At 54.1% G+C, this 14202-nt stretch overlaps 1 protein-coding gene across 1 annotated transcript; it reads left to right on the top strand.

Annotated features, from left to right (window-relative positions):
* The first annotated feature begins 207 nt into the window (after positions 1-207).
* Positions 208-11079, top strand: LOC111150460 (transcription factor binding to IGHM enhancer 3). The gene is made up of 10 exons (XM_022507934.1): positions 208-466; positions 2774-2887; positions 3909-4203; positions 4825-5070; positions 5153-5257; positions 6739-6856; positions 7223-7279; positions 7452-7527; positions 8633-8780; positions 9230-11079. The coding sequence occupies exons 1-10, from the start codon at positions 351-353 to the stop codon at positions 9671-9673; spliced, it is 1719 nt and encodes a 572-aa protein (XP_022363642.1). The 5' UTR covers positions 208-350; the 3' UTR covers positions 9674-11079.
* The last annotated feature ends 3123 nt before the right edge of the window (positions 11080-14202 follow it).

Here is a 14202-nt window from a genome sequence, read left to right as displayed (position 1 = left end):
CCCCTCGATGATTGGCCGCCTCACTCAGAGGGGGTGGGCCAGCGAGCCGTCCATCCTCCGTGCGGTCACTTCCTGTGGAGTTTCCCCAGCCCAGGGAGGAGGGGGAAGAGGACGAGGGGGAGGAGGGCGGTCGTCCGGGGTTAGGTGGGGGGGGGGGGGGGTTGGTCCGTTCAGGGCGGGGGATGACTCACGGCCCATCCCGTCGTCCCGACGCCGCCCGCCCGCGCAGAGCTCGCTCCATGGCTTAGCGGAGGAGGCGGCGGCGAACGGGGGAGGGGGACTCTTATTTTGTTAGGGGGACCGGGCCGGGGCCCGACCGGCCTGGCAGGGCTCGCCCGGGGCCGGGCGTCATGTCTCATGCGGCCGAGCCAGCTCGGGACGGCGTAGAGGCCAGCGCGGAAGGCCCTCGAGCCGTGTTCGTGCTGTTGGAGGAGCGCAGGCCAGCCGACTCGGCCCAGCTGCTCAGGTGCGGGGCCGCCTGGGACCGGTAGTGCCGACTGGGGTTCCTGGGGGGCCTGATCTGGGGGGGACAACAGGATCCCGGGCCTGGGATTGCAGGCCCTCGGCCTAGGCTTGGAGGACGTCGGGGCGCCGGTCTTGGGAGGGTACCTAAGGAATCCGCCGGTGGCCTGCTTGGACTGAGGCTTAAAGAAGTCATGGAAGTGCCTTAAGGGAGGCCTGGTTTCAATTTGGGGGGCTCTTAACTGGTCCCGAGCCTGGTCTGGGGCAACTGAACTTGGGGGACTGGGGCTGAATTTGGGGTCCTTGAGTTAGGCGTGAGGGGAATGAATTTGAGGGGGTACTCTGTAGGCAAGGCACTGATCTGAAGGGACTTTTCCCCTCAGTGTCAGAGAAGGGGTCCTGGAAGACAGAAGTGCTGTCTTGGAAGCTGGATGATTCCCAGTGGCCGGTTGCTTGACTATGTTTGGGGATAACAGGAATCTGGAGGGATTTGGGGGTATCTCAGATATGCTACGTGGGACCAGCTTTGTGTGTGTGTGTGTGTGAGTGAGCAAGAGAAGCAACATTCGTCAAGGCTTGACCAGAATAATCACTTTACCCCTGCCCACCCACCCAGCTGGGTCAGATCCCAGGGATAGTGGAAAAGCCCTCTTCCCACACCCCGCACAGGGGCTTGAATGGGAGACAGTGAGGCAGACAGAGGCAACAGAGATGGTCCTACTTCTTAGCTTGGAGAAGGCCTCAGACCTTACTTGGGAACCCAGAGGAGGGTCTCGTTCCTGCTGCCAACCATCCTAGCCTCTCAGCCAGCCTGGCTCACCCTCTGCACGTGCCTGGATTCTTTTTCTCCCCCTGCCAGTCAGACAGTCAGACCCTGGAAATCCGTCATCTCAAATCTGTCCCTAGAGCTGGAATGAGGGCCAGGTTCACCATCCCTGCCTGGGTGGGTCCTCTGTGGCCTCTTCACATCTTCACTTAGATCAGCAGGCTTGTAAGCGCCAGCCCACTCTGTCCTCACCCTGCCCACCCCAGTGCCCATCTCTTCAAACTTCAGTGCAATGGGTGTGAGCAGGGATGGGGCTTTGCCTGCTTTCTTCCTGGGATTGTGCTGAGCTCAGCACCTCCCCAAGCTTCCTCTTCTCGACTTCCTGGGTGGTTTTAGGTCCCCATCTGAGGGTGAGGAAAGGAAGGAAGAAGACAGATCCTCAGAGCCGGGAGAGAGTTCTTGTTAAGCGAAGTCACCCACAGCGTTTCAGGATTCTAAGTCTTTGACTCGATTCAGGATGCATATCCATTCACGTGCATGTGAATGCTCCCTACACACTAGGGTCTTGCCCCTGGCCTGGAGGACTGAGTGAGAGCCTTTGCACCCAATGCTTGCCCATTTTCTGACGCCTTCGAAACAACCTGGCTCATCACAGTAGTGGGAATAGTTGAAAGGGAGGGGTGTACAGCTTTTTATTTTGTGCCAGTGGATGTTGGTTTTAGAGGGAGGGGTGTGTGTGTGTGTGTGTGTGTGTGTGTGTGTGTGTGTGTGTTTGGTCACAAAAAACCAGGAGAGCGCTGGACAGGCTCCTCCCGCCAAGAAAAGAATGCTTGCGGAAGCGGATCACCCACCCCAGCGCTCCCTCTTTTAAATCCAAATTACCGGAATGAGGGGAGCCCTTGATATTTCCATTTTGTATTTGGGGTGTGTATTGGCTTCCCCTGAACTCTGGCTGGGGGGGGTTACTTATTTGCAAAAATGGTGGATCCTTCCGTCCAGTGAATCATCGACCCCAGTTCTTTGTGATGCATTTAGTTTGTGTTACAATGGACTGTTGTGCCGAAGGGTGCCCCCACAGTGCTGGAAGTGTGTAGACCAACGTGGGCTCACATTCAGCTGCCAGGACCCCAGGAGGGGGTATGGGGGCTGGAACAACTCTGAATGCGAGGTCAGGACTCCTGCAAAGTGAATTGCCCTTCCTAAATTCTTTGCTTCTCTTTTCCCTCCAACCCAGGTTATTACACGTGATTGTGTTAGAGTGAGGAGTTGGGATCCAGGCACTGTTACTATTTTGAATCCTAAGGGACTATGGGTAACAGCAAAAGCAAGTGCGGAGGGAAGAGGGGTGTGGGGAGAGAGGAAGACCTGGGAATTCCTGATGGTGGTGCCCAAGGAGTAGCCTCTTCTGCGGCCTGCGCTCTGTTCCCCTCTCCCCTGATGTGTGTCTCTCTCCTTCCCACCTCCCACTCTTTCTTTCTCTCTTGGAGGGGAGTGAGGTCTCCATATACTCACTGACCATCATCCTTCCCTCCCTTACACCCTCAGCCTCAACTCTTTGCTTCCGGAATCTGGGATTGTTGCTGACATCGAATTAGAAAGCGTCCTCGATCCGGACAGCTTCTACGAGCTGAAAAGCCAGCCCCTACCCCTACGCTCAAGGTCTGTCTCCCCTGACTCCCCTCCCAATTCCTCAGGCCCCTCCATCCCCTCTTGACAGGCAGAGGCCCTCAGTGCCAGGGCAACCCTTTCGGCAGAGTGCATTTTCCAGATGGTAAAATTAAGGGCCTGAAAGCGTAAGTCACACAGGAAAGCAGGTGGCCACGCTGGGATTCCATTAGCTTGAACCAGACCTCCCCTGCCTCCCTCCTCCCAACCCGAACACCCATTCATACACAAATATTGCTGGAAGCCTTGGTTGGCCTGCGGGTGCCCAGCTGCCAGGTGGGCGGAGCTGTACCCACAATCCCTGCTCACCCCTTTCCCCACTCAACAAACTCACCGCCCCCCAGCCCTTGAGGAACCCCTGCTGGTCTCTTCTTTCCCCCAGCTTGGAAGTCTAAATGTGCTGAGTCATCGGCCTGGGCTCTAAGAGAGGGGAGGGGACCTGGAAGAGGGGCAGGAAGAGAGGATTGTGAAATCTCTGAGATTTTCAAGACTGCCTAGCTCCTGGGTCTAGAGGCCCAGGCTGGGGCCGAGGAAGGCCCTGCGCTTGCCCCTGTAGCCAGATGCCCACGACCAGAAGCTGAGCATCCTCAGCCCCAAACGGAGCTTTAAGAGCCCTCTGTACCCTAACCTACTGCCATGGCCCCCATTTGTCATCCTTCTGCTCTCCTTTAAATGGGATGGATCCCCCTCCCACAACCTAGCAATGGCATCTCTCCTCAGTGTTTGAACAGGCCCAGATCCAGCCTTCACCATAAGGATGGAAGACTAAACCTTCCCCCCACCAGACTGTGACCTCTAAGGGCTGGGACTCGGCCTGGTCCCAGTGTCTCCCCCGTCAGACTGTGAACCCAGAGAGCCCTGAGCAGGTGTGCTTCCTGGGTGTCCCCCTCCACGTTGTGGCCCCTGAAGGCAGAAAACGGGTCTAATTCCAGCATCCGCTTCCTCCCACGGTGACTCCTTAGGCTCAGGACGAGACTTTTAGCTTACCTATGGCCCCATATTTCCCATTTCACAGCCTCCCAATATCACTGCAAGCCACCCCAGCTCCACTCTCTGCATCGTCTTCTGCAGGGGGCTCCAGGACCCCTGCCATGTCGTCCTCTTCTTCATCGCGGGTCTTGCTGCGGCAGCAGCTCATGCGGGCCCAGGCCCAGGAGCAGGAGAGGCGTGAGCGACGGGAACAGGCCGCAGCCTCTTCCTTCCCCAGCCCTGCCCCTGCCTCTCCTGCCATCTCAGTTGTGGGCGTCTCTGCAGGGGGCCACACACTGGGCCGTCCTCCCCCTGCTCAGGTGCCCAGGGAGGTGCTCAAGGTAAGGTGACATCCGGAGGCCCTGGGAGGGGTCTCGGTGACTGAGGAGTGGTCGTGGTGGCTTTTGGGCCAAGGTCCTAGGGGCTCTCAGGAAGGTCCCAGTTACTGTTCAAATAGGCTGTGTTAGTGTCCCGTTACATTTAGGGGTTCCAAGGCATTCTCGTGCAGCCGTGAGGGGTTATTAGGAGGCACAGGATGTCTGGGTGGGCCCTGGAAGGTTGTGAGTGCCTCGAGTGGGCCCTAGGGCCTCCTATGAAGTAACCCTAGGAAGAAATTCATAGGAAGAGTTTCCTGTGTATGTCATACATTAGGAGTTTGGCCATCGGAGTGACTTGGGAAGCCACGTGTGGCTTCTACGTCTCCTAGGTGATGTCAGAGACTGGAGAGGGAGTCTTGGGACCTGTGCCAGGGTGCCCCAGAAACTGAGGGATTTCTGAGAAAGAGAGTTTGGGTCTCTGGGGGAGACTTCCCAGTATTGGGGGAGGTAGGAGGGGTTTCTGATTCTGGGCCGGGTTTGCCAGCCTGAGCCTAGAAACAGGTGACCTCTGAGGGTCAGCCTGGGGCACAGAGTCAGCCCATCCTACCTTGTCCCCTTCCACCCCTCCTTGCCCCCTTCCCGCAGGTGCAGACCCACCTAGAGAACCCGACGCGCTACCACCTCCAGCAGGCACGCCGGCAGCAGGTGAAACAGTACCTGTCCACCACACTTGGCCCCAAGCTGGCTTCCCAGGCCCTCACGCCACCACCAGGAGCTGCTGGTGCCCAGCCACTCCCAGCGCCTGAGGCTGCCCATGCTGCTGGCCCCACAGGCAGCGCCCCCAATAGCCCCATGGCGCTCCTCACCATTGGGTCCAGCTCAGAGAAGGAGGTCAGTAGCTGCAGACAACCTTACCACACTCCCCGTCATCCAGCTTCCTCTAACCCTCGTCCATATTCCCTTCTTCCCTCAGATTGACGATGTCATTGATGAGATCATCAGCCTGGAATCCAGTTACAATGATGAGATGCTCAGCTATCTGCCAGGAGGCACCGCAGGGCTGCAGCTTCCCAGCACGGTGAGGCCCTGAGATGGGAGGCTGGCTGACGCTTAGTCGCATCCCTCTGTCCCTAATGCGACACCCAGGCTGGCTGTGTATATAAGACCCTTACTTTGGATTGTACGAAGATAGTGAAGGAGGCCATGGGGATGAGAAGAGAGCACACTAGGGCCCTGGTACCTTGTGTTAGGCTGTGTGGAGAGGTTGTCCTGGTGGATTCTGAGAGATACAAGGGCAGGGACTCCGGGGAGGTAATCAGGCATACCTAGGCAGTCAAGCTGCAGTGTGGGAGGGACCGAGGAATGGGACTCTTGTAGCAAGAGATTCAGGTCATCGGGATATAGCCAGACCATGTAGCGATTGGAACATATCAAAAGTCTTAAAAACCCGGTATGGTAGAACCTCGGGGTGATCGGAAAGTACAGCATCTCTTTCAGTGAACCATGCCAAGAGGCTGGATCCTCGTGGAGAGTGGGTAAAACTCTCTAGAGCAAGGGATGTGCCAATAAATTATATAATTCTGGTTCTGGAACATTCCAGGAGTTCTATAAGTTGCTTTGGGACATACCAAGGGGCTGTGGCTTTGTTTCCTTCCAACACACCAAAAGGACAGAAGCATGTATAAATATGGCACCAGCTTATCAGAACTATTTATTGATTTGGACACAGCTAGGGACTGGGACCTTATATTAACGTGGATCCAGCAGACTAGCAGGGGTTTCAAGAGATGATAACTCATCAAGAGGTGGGATTAATTACTCAGGGTTTAGTGTGTTACCCTGGAGTATATCCAGGAGAGGGTGAAGGAAAGAGAACAAAAAAATCAAGGCTGGCATAAAAGAGCAGTGCTTGTTGAATAGTTGGACAAGAAATCCTGAGAGATTGGAATGCGTAGGAAGATACCAGAAGTCAGGAGCTCGGTGCATGACCATGTACATGATAAGGTGGTGGAACACAACAGCCACGGCAGAAGGCTAGAGATCGGGCTGGAACTCTCTGAAAGGCCATATTTTGGATAAAATGTTACCATGACAATTTCCCAAGGTCTGAGAAGATTGAGCTGGAGTGTTCCAAGAATGCCGACTTGGAACGTTGTGCTAGGAGGGGCTGACGGGCTGGAAGGTTGCAAGGTTGCGTCGTAGCCGACAAAGACCTGAGGAGGAGTGGTTTTCCAGCACTTCTCAGGGCCAACCCCAGAGTTGGGGAGAGGGGCCTCCTAGGTTGCTGAGGTATTTGGGGGCACTCAGGGGCACAAGGAAAGGGTCCAGCAGACTCCGGTCCCCTGACCAAGCTGGGTGGGTCCACATGATCCTGTCCTCCCCACTGAGTCGCCCTGCAAAGTTCCCTTGAACAAGAGGGAAGGGTCCCTGTGTTGAGCCAGCCAGTCCTTGTGTTAGGGCATCTGTGGAGCGTGTGGAAGGGTGGGGGCCAGGTTCTGAGAAGGGGGCCAAGCCTGGGACTGCTCCGAGCCGTCATCTCTTTGCCCTCCCTGCCCCCAGCTGCCTGTGTCAGGGAATCTGCTTGATGTGTACAGTAGTCAGGGCGTGGCCACGCCAGCCATCACTGTCAGCAACTCCTGCCCAGCTGAGCTGCCCAACATCAAACGGGAGATCTCTGGTAAGGGCCAGGGTCTTGGCCCCAGGCGCCCATTCTGGACCCCCCGGGTGAGCCCTTTGTCAACCAGGTGGGCCTGATGCTGGGGGAAGGGGCTTAAGCAGACAGAAAGGGACTGTTTGCCCTCTCCTTCCACATGGCCTATGGGCTAGCTTTCACCCCATTTCCTCTTGTCTTGGGTTTAACAAATGACCAGTCACCAGGGCTCTTTTTTAAAAAGTCATGAAAGTGGCACTTAAAAAAAAAAAAAGTCACTTCCCTGCCTCCACCCACCAGCTCCTACCCCCGGCAGCGGCAGCCGTATGTGCTGCCTCTGTCTTTCCCACGTCCAGAGGTCCTGACTACCCGCTGCCCCCACCTCTCTTCCAGAGACTGAGGCCAAGGCCCTTTTGAAGGAACGACAGAAGAAAGACAATCACAACCTAAGTGAGTGGGCTCCCGTGCCCTTGCCAGCATGCTCTTCAGCCCTGCCTCACACCCCACCCTGGCCTTCCTTGAGGGGGGCCTGTCCCTGCAACAGCCTCCCCATCCCCAGCTCCTCCTCCCTCCTCAGCCTGTTGACAGCTTTCCCACTCTTCTCCCCACCCCACCCCCAAAGTCGAGCGTCGCCGGCGATTCAACATTAACGACAGGATCAAGGAGCTGGGTACCCTCATCCCAAAGTCCAGTGACCCGTGAGTCTAGGATGGGGGGAGGGCCTTGGGCTGGCAGAAGGTGGGATGAGGGCCCTGTTCCCCGGTGGGAAGCGCCCGGCATTTCTGCTCCGGGTCCATCCAGCTTTCAGGACCCTGCATAGGGGCGTAGCCCCTTGTAGCCCCTAACCTACAATTTTAAGTGCATGACATTGCAGTCCGTGTGCCTCATCTGGTCCCCATTTGACATAGGCACTCATTTTGGGTTCATTTAGTGCTTCCTAATTTTCATTCAAGGGACGCATCGAGCTGCTTTGTGTCAGGGACTGTGCTAGGCCTTGAGGATATCAGAGGGATAAAACAGACAAAAATCCCTGAGCTCCTGGAACTGATACTTTAGTGGAGGCAGACGGACCATAAATAAGATAAATAAATAAAATCTGGGTGGTTACGAGGAGTGTTGTGGAGAAAAATGAAGAGAAGATGGGGGCGTGCCTGGCTGGCTCAGTAGAGTGTGTGACTTTTTTTTTTTTAAGATTTTATTTATTCATTTGAGAGAGAGAGAGAGAGAGAGAGCACAAGCAGGGGGAGAGGGAGAAGCACACTCCCTGCTGAGCAGGGAGCCAGATGCGGGACTCGATGCAAGGGACCTGAAGATTGTGACCTGAGCCAAAGGCAAACGCTTAGCCATCTGAGCCACCCAGGCTCCCCAGTGTGTGACTCTTGACCTTAGGTTTGTGAGTTCAAGCCCCATGTTGGTCATAGAGGTGACTTTAGAAAAAGAATAGAAGATCGGGGAATGTTGGCAAGGGTTACAACTTAGGGTGAGGAGGGTGGGCACAGGGCAGGCCTGGACTGACAAGCAAACATTGGCGGTGAGGCAGGAGCCATCTGGGTATCTGGGGAAGAGTGTCCACGGCGGAGGGCACTGCTGGCCTGGAGGCCCTGAGGTGGGAGTGGTTTTCCATGTTCTAGGAGCAGGAATCTGCTCTTCCCCCAGAACAACTGGGAAGGGCATTCCATACCCTTGAGGTATGCCCCACCCCTGAACTCCTGGTCTAGGCCTGTACTGGTGCAGTTGCCCCATCAGCTCCCGAGAGCCCCCCCTACGCAACACTGCCTCCTTTCCTCCCGTCGGGCCCTACAGGGAGATGCGCTGGAACAAGGGCACCATCCTGAAAGCCTCTGTGGATTACATCCGCAAGTTGCAGAAGGAGCAGCAACGCTCGAAAGACCTGGAGAGCCGGCAGCGTTCGCTGGAACAGACCAACCGCAGTCTGCAGCTCCGAATTCAGGTTTGGGACAAGGAGGCCGTGGCAGAGGGGACGGGGGCTCCCTACAGGCAGAGGCAGAGGAAGAGCAGGCCGGGATTTCCTGGCCTACTTGGGGGATCCCTGGGCTTCCCCAACTCACACGACAGTGACGACAAGTAGCAATCATAACTCTACCGAGAACAGCGACGAATACTGGCTAATGTATATGGTGTTTGTCTCGTGCAGCGCACGGCAACAGGAGCCTTATCTCCATTTGCTAAGGTAGCCCTCTCTATGATCCCGTGAGGCAGGGACCGTTATTCCACTCGTTTTACAGAGTGGGACTCTGAGGCCCAGCGACGTTAAGCAAAACTTGCCTCAAGTCACACAACCCGTGAGCAGCAGCCTGCCCTTGGCACCATCAGACTTCTCTGCCTCTGAGGAACCATGAACCCCATCTGATCCCGCCCCCCACCCCCTACTTTTCACAGGAGCTAGAATTGCAGGCACAGATCCACGGTCTGCCGGTACCTCCCACCCCGGGGCTGCTCTCCCTGGCCACAACTTCAGCCTCTGACAGCCTCAAGCCAGAGCAGCTGGACATTGAGGAGGAGGGCAGGCCAGGCACAGCAGCATTTCACGCAGCGGAGGGATCTGCCCAGAGTGGCCCCCATCAGCAGCCCCCAGCGCCACCCTCGGATGCCCTTCTGGACCTGCACTTTCCCAGCGACCACCTGGGGGATCTGGGGGACCCGTTCCACCTGGGGCTGGAGGACATTCTGATGGAGGAGGAGGAGGAAGGGGTGGCGGGGGGACTGTCGGGCGCCCTGTCCCCACTGCGGGCTGCCTCTGACCCCCTGCTCTCGTCGGTCTCCCCCGCTGTCTCCAAGGCCAGCAGTCGCCGCAGCAGCTTCAGCATGGAGGAGGAGTCCTGATCAGGCCTCACCCCTCCCCTGGGACATCCCCACCCAGGAAAGGAGGACGCCTCAGGATGAGGCCCCACCTTTCCCCCCCCACCCTCCCGTGAGACTGCCCTGCCCAGGTGTTGGGGGGAAGAGCAGACGTGATGAGGTCCCACCCCTGCAACCAGGCAAGGAGGAGGAGTCAGATGAGGCCCCGCCCCCTTCCCACCAGACCAGCCGGTGAGGCGTTTCAGCCATGGAGAAGGCGGTAACCTCGGGTAGTTCCCCTGGAGATTGCAGTCTCGCCCCCGCCCCGTGGGACGTGCACTTGCCCAGGTGAGGGAAGGAGGCAGGATGAGCTAGGCCCCCCTTTGCTTAGGGACTTTCCTAGCCAGGTCCCCTGGGGTAAGGAGGTAGCAAGATACTGGCCTACCCCCTCTCTTGGAACCACTAGTCTAGTCCATCCTGGCAAGGAAGAGGAGTCAAAATAATAGAGGTCTCACCCTGGGGGTTTAAGCCCTGCCCTTTCCCCTCAGCCCCGCCTTGTCCAGCCAAGGAACAGACGTGAAGAGAGCCCTTCACCTGGGAGCGCAGTCCTGGCCTTCCGGCCATGCGGGAGCCAGGCCCCGCCCCTTCCCTATAGGCACTGCGGAGCGCAGGTATTTCAGGCATGGAGGAGTCCGTGAGATCAGGCCATGTGGAGATCACAGACCTTGTCCCTTAGCAACATCCCATCAGAGCATTCCATGCTGCAGGGAGGGGGGGGAGTGGTACTTTAGCTCCCCAGCCTTAACCTGGGACCAATGGGACCTAACCCAGGAGGGCTCTGAGCCGACCTTGCCCTTGGAGAAGAGGGCCGATCTTGAAATCTTGTGGGGCGACATTCCAGACCTCGATCAGGAGAACTAGACCCTCACTCTTGGGTAGAGTCCCGCCTCCTACTTTGAAGGGCAGTTTAGGGAGGTGATAGGAATTAGGGGGTACTGAGTCCAGGTTCCCAGAACCAGCACCCCAGCACTCTTGCAGTCTATAGAGGAGCAGGATGAAGGAAGGGGCCTTTCTGGGGAGTTCCCAAGCCCGGGGAAAAGTGGAAGCCTATCCCACCAAAGCAGAGGCTTGGAGGGAGGGTTGCAAAAGCATATGTACGCCTCTTTTGTTTTATCTGATTTTTTTTACTGACCTCCCCCCTCCATTTCTCAGAAGCTAGGTCACCTCCAATCTCTGGCCTCCATCCACCCCGTTCTCCATTTGGGAGGACTCCTCCCCATTTCAGAGCTGTGAGACACTCCCTGCCCATGCCCACCCTTCCTACCACATACACCCAAGGTTGTCAGCTTCAGATCCTTGGGGTCAAGCCCCAAGGAGGGTGTACTAAGGGGTCTGTAGGTTTGTGATTAAAATAATAAATGCTAGGCGTGTTTGATGCGCTTTTAACTTTGGCAGAGGGTCTTCTATCCTTGCTTTTGACTGTACAGTGAGCACGGTCGGGGCTGGCCAGGAGGGAGAAGGTTCTTGGAAGAAACAGATTTATGTGGGATGGACTAAACTTAGAGGTGCTGGAGGAAAATAACCTGTGAGCAAAAGCAGTCAGTCCTTAACTACCTGCCAGGCACCCTCCTGTTATGAGTGTTTCCCCTAATTGTTTAATCCAAGGACTAATTATGAAGAAAGTGCCGCTTCTTAGTCCCATTCCATGTTGGAAGAAGCTGAGAACTAGAGTTTAACTCTCTGAGGATACACAGCTGGTAGATGGATGAAGAGCTAAATGGTGAAGTTAGGAGAGCGAGAGATCTGCTGTGAAGCATGTCATCACTGAGGGCAGAGGGAGCAAAGATTTTCCTGCAGGCTCACTTTTGGAAACCGATAAGGAAGCGTATGAGGATAACTCCTGGCAAGCGGTAGAGGTCTGCCAGATGGTCCAAAGGGCACAAACAAAAACCATAAGGGTGGAGGGACAGGAAAGCAGTTCCGTTTGGGGACAAATGTTGACATTTGGGGGGGGATTTAAATGGAGGTAAACAAACACAAATACTCTTCTTGAAAGTTGGGGAAAAAATATTATTTTTGGAACTCCTCCACCAGACTCTGACTCCCAGGATGGGCATCAGGCCTGGCCTTGCATCTCCCCCAGCAAATTGTGACCACCACCCTTCCTACTCCTTTCTGGCCTGTCACACTGACCACTGAGGCCTGGTTGCCGAGCCTCTGGCACCAGACTGATGGCTCCCTGATAATCTTTTCTGGACTTCCTCCTCCTCGAATCTGCCGTGTTCTCTTTTTCATTTTGTGAACATAACACATAACGCCCAGAAGTGTTTTTCTCCAAGTTTGTATTCTGAAGGAAGTTGAGCTTACGGAAGAGCTGCGAAAGCATTGACGTTCCCGGACCCATCAACCAGCATCCTCTAATGTGAATATCCTACAGAACCATGGCATATTTATCAATGCTAAGAAAATAACATTGGCACAGTACCAGGAACTCAACTTTCAGGCTTTATTTGGATTTGACTGTTTTTTCCACGAATTTTTTTTTTTCTGTTCTAGGATCCAAGTAAGGAAATTGTTATCTCTTCCTGTGTAGCAAATTACCACAATCTTGGTGGCTAAAAACAACACATGTTCACATTCTCCCAGATTTTGTGGGTCACGAATCCAGGCTGGCTTAGCTGGGTCTTCTATTCCAGTGGCTTTCCCGAGGATACTATCAAGGAAGGTATTGGGCAGGATTCAGGACTCCTCTGGAAAGCGGGACTAAGGAAGGATCTGGTCTGAGCTCCCATGAGTTTGGGCAGGCCTCAGCTTTGTAGCCTGCTGAACTGACGCCCCCGTTCCTCGCTGGCTATCAGCTGGGGAGCTCCCAGTCCTTCACATGTGTTCCTTTCCTTCCATGAGGCGGCTCACGCATGGTGGTTTGCTTTGTCAAACCAGCAAGAGAGTCAACTAGCAAAACGGAAGTTGCAGTCTCTTGTAATGTAATCACAGGAAGTGACACCTCCTCAAAGGTGAGGCATTTTCTTGGTTAGAATCAAGTTCCTCCAGGGGAGGGGATTACAAAAGACCATGAATATCAGTAGGTCAGGACCACTGAGGGACCATCTTAGCAGCTCCCTACCGCATTGCACTTAGCCGCCATATCTTGGTTTCCTCTGACAGTTTCGTGCTTTGTCCGCAGAGAAGGGCTAGAAGCTGCTCTTCTAAAAACAATGAGCATCTTTAGTACCCAGATCTTGGGTTCTACATGACAGTATCCAGTAAAAGGAACCAGGGATCCCTGGAGAAATGGCTGGTCATAAGGCCAGGGTAGGGAAGTACAGGATGGGACAGGAGCCTCCTATAGTCCCACAGAGTAAGGAAGTACCAGAAAGAAAAAAAAGGAACATGTCTTAAGGATAGAAGAGCCATCCTGAAATCCCAATGGCCAAAGCTGGCCCAGCTTGAGCAATAAAAAAATAATGATAGTATTGGTTTATAGTCCCCAAAATGAAATATCTGTGATGCCACACTTATATAAATCAGTGATATGATTGAATAAATAAATGCTGGCTACTGGACAACTCCATGCATAAGAATTCCAAATAATAATAATTATAGAAGGAATGAGGGAAATAGAAAATTACTGTTAAACTACCACAGTAATAACTGCTGCGGACCTGATCCACTAAATGCAAATATTAGTGGGCAAAACTTTAAGGTGAACGGGATAGTTGCAAGGCCTTAAAGTATCACTCCAAAATTTTTTTAAAAGATTTTTATTTATTTATTTGACAGAGAGGGATAATGAGTGAGTGAGCACAAGCAGGGGTAGTGGCAGGCAGGCAGGCAGAGGGAGGGGGAGAAGCAGGCTCCCCACCAAGCCAGGAGCCTGATATGGGGCTTGATTCTAGGACCCTGGGATCATGACCTGAGTTGAAGGCAGCCGCTTAACTGACTGAGCCACCAAGGTGTCCCCCAAATTGTTATTAAATACTTGATCCCCACACACACACCCCCAAAAGAGTTGGAGCTTAATTCTCCTCCTCTTGAATCTAAGCTGGGCTCAGTCACTTGCATCAAAAGACAAGAGTAAGGAAAGTGAAAAACAGTAACTTTGCAGTAGAAAAATCTGACAGACCCCCATCTTAACCAAGAGATGAGTTAACACCACCAGTTCTAAGACACATTGCTGTCAGGTATCCCTGGAAGTGATACAATGAGAAAGCATTTCACATTCATAGTATTCTTCCTCAAAACCCCATAACCCCTGTGTAATGATGAGAAAATAGCAGGAAAAAAAAACGAATTGGGACAAGGACATCCTACAAAATATTTTACCCGCGTTCTTCAAGTGTCAAGATCACACAAAACAAAGAAAGATTGGCTGTATATTTAAGCAAACTCAATCATGTTTGTCTCCATATGTCAATTCTGGCTTTTTTTTTTTTTTTTTTTTTTTTTTTTTTGAGGCGAGGTGCTGAGACCCAGAAGCTGGCGTCATTCTTTGGATAAGTTTATCAAGGCTATCTGCTGTCCTATGCTCCACTGGTTGGAACATGATGGCTGAGAGAAGAGAAACACGCAGTGAG

Source organism: Enhydra lutris, unplaced genomic scaffold, assembly GCF_002288905.1.
Source record: "Enhydra lutris kenyoni isolate GAN:26980312 unplaced genomic scaffold, ASM228890v2 scaffoldscaffold23, whole genome shotgun sequence".
In the NCBI taxonomy this organism is placed as follows: domain Eukaryota; kingdom Metazoa; phylum Chordata; class Mammalia; order Carnivora; family Mustelidae; genus Enhydra; species Enhydra lutris.
This window is presented reverse-complemented; position numbering and strand designations above follow the sequence as displayed.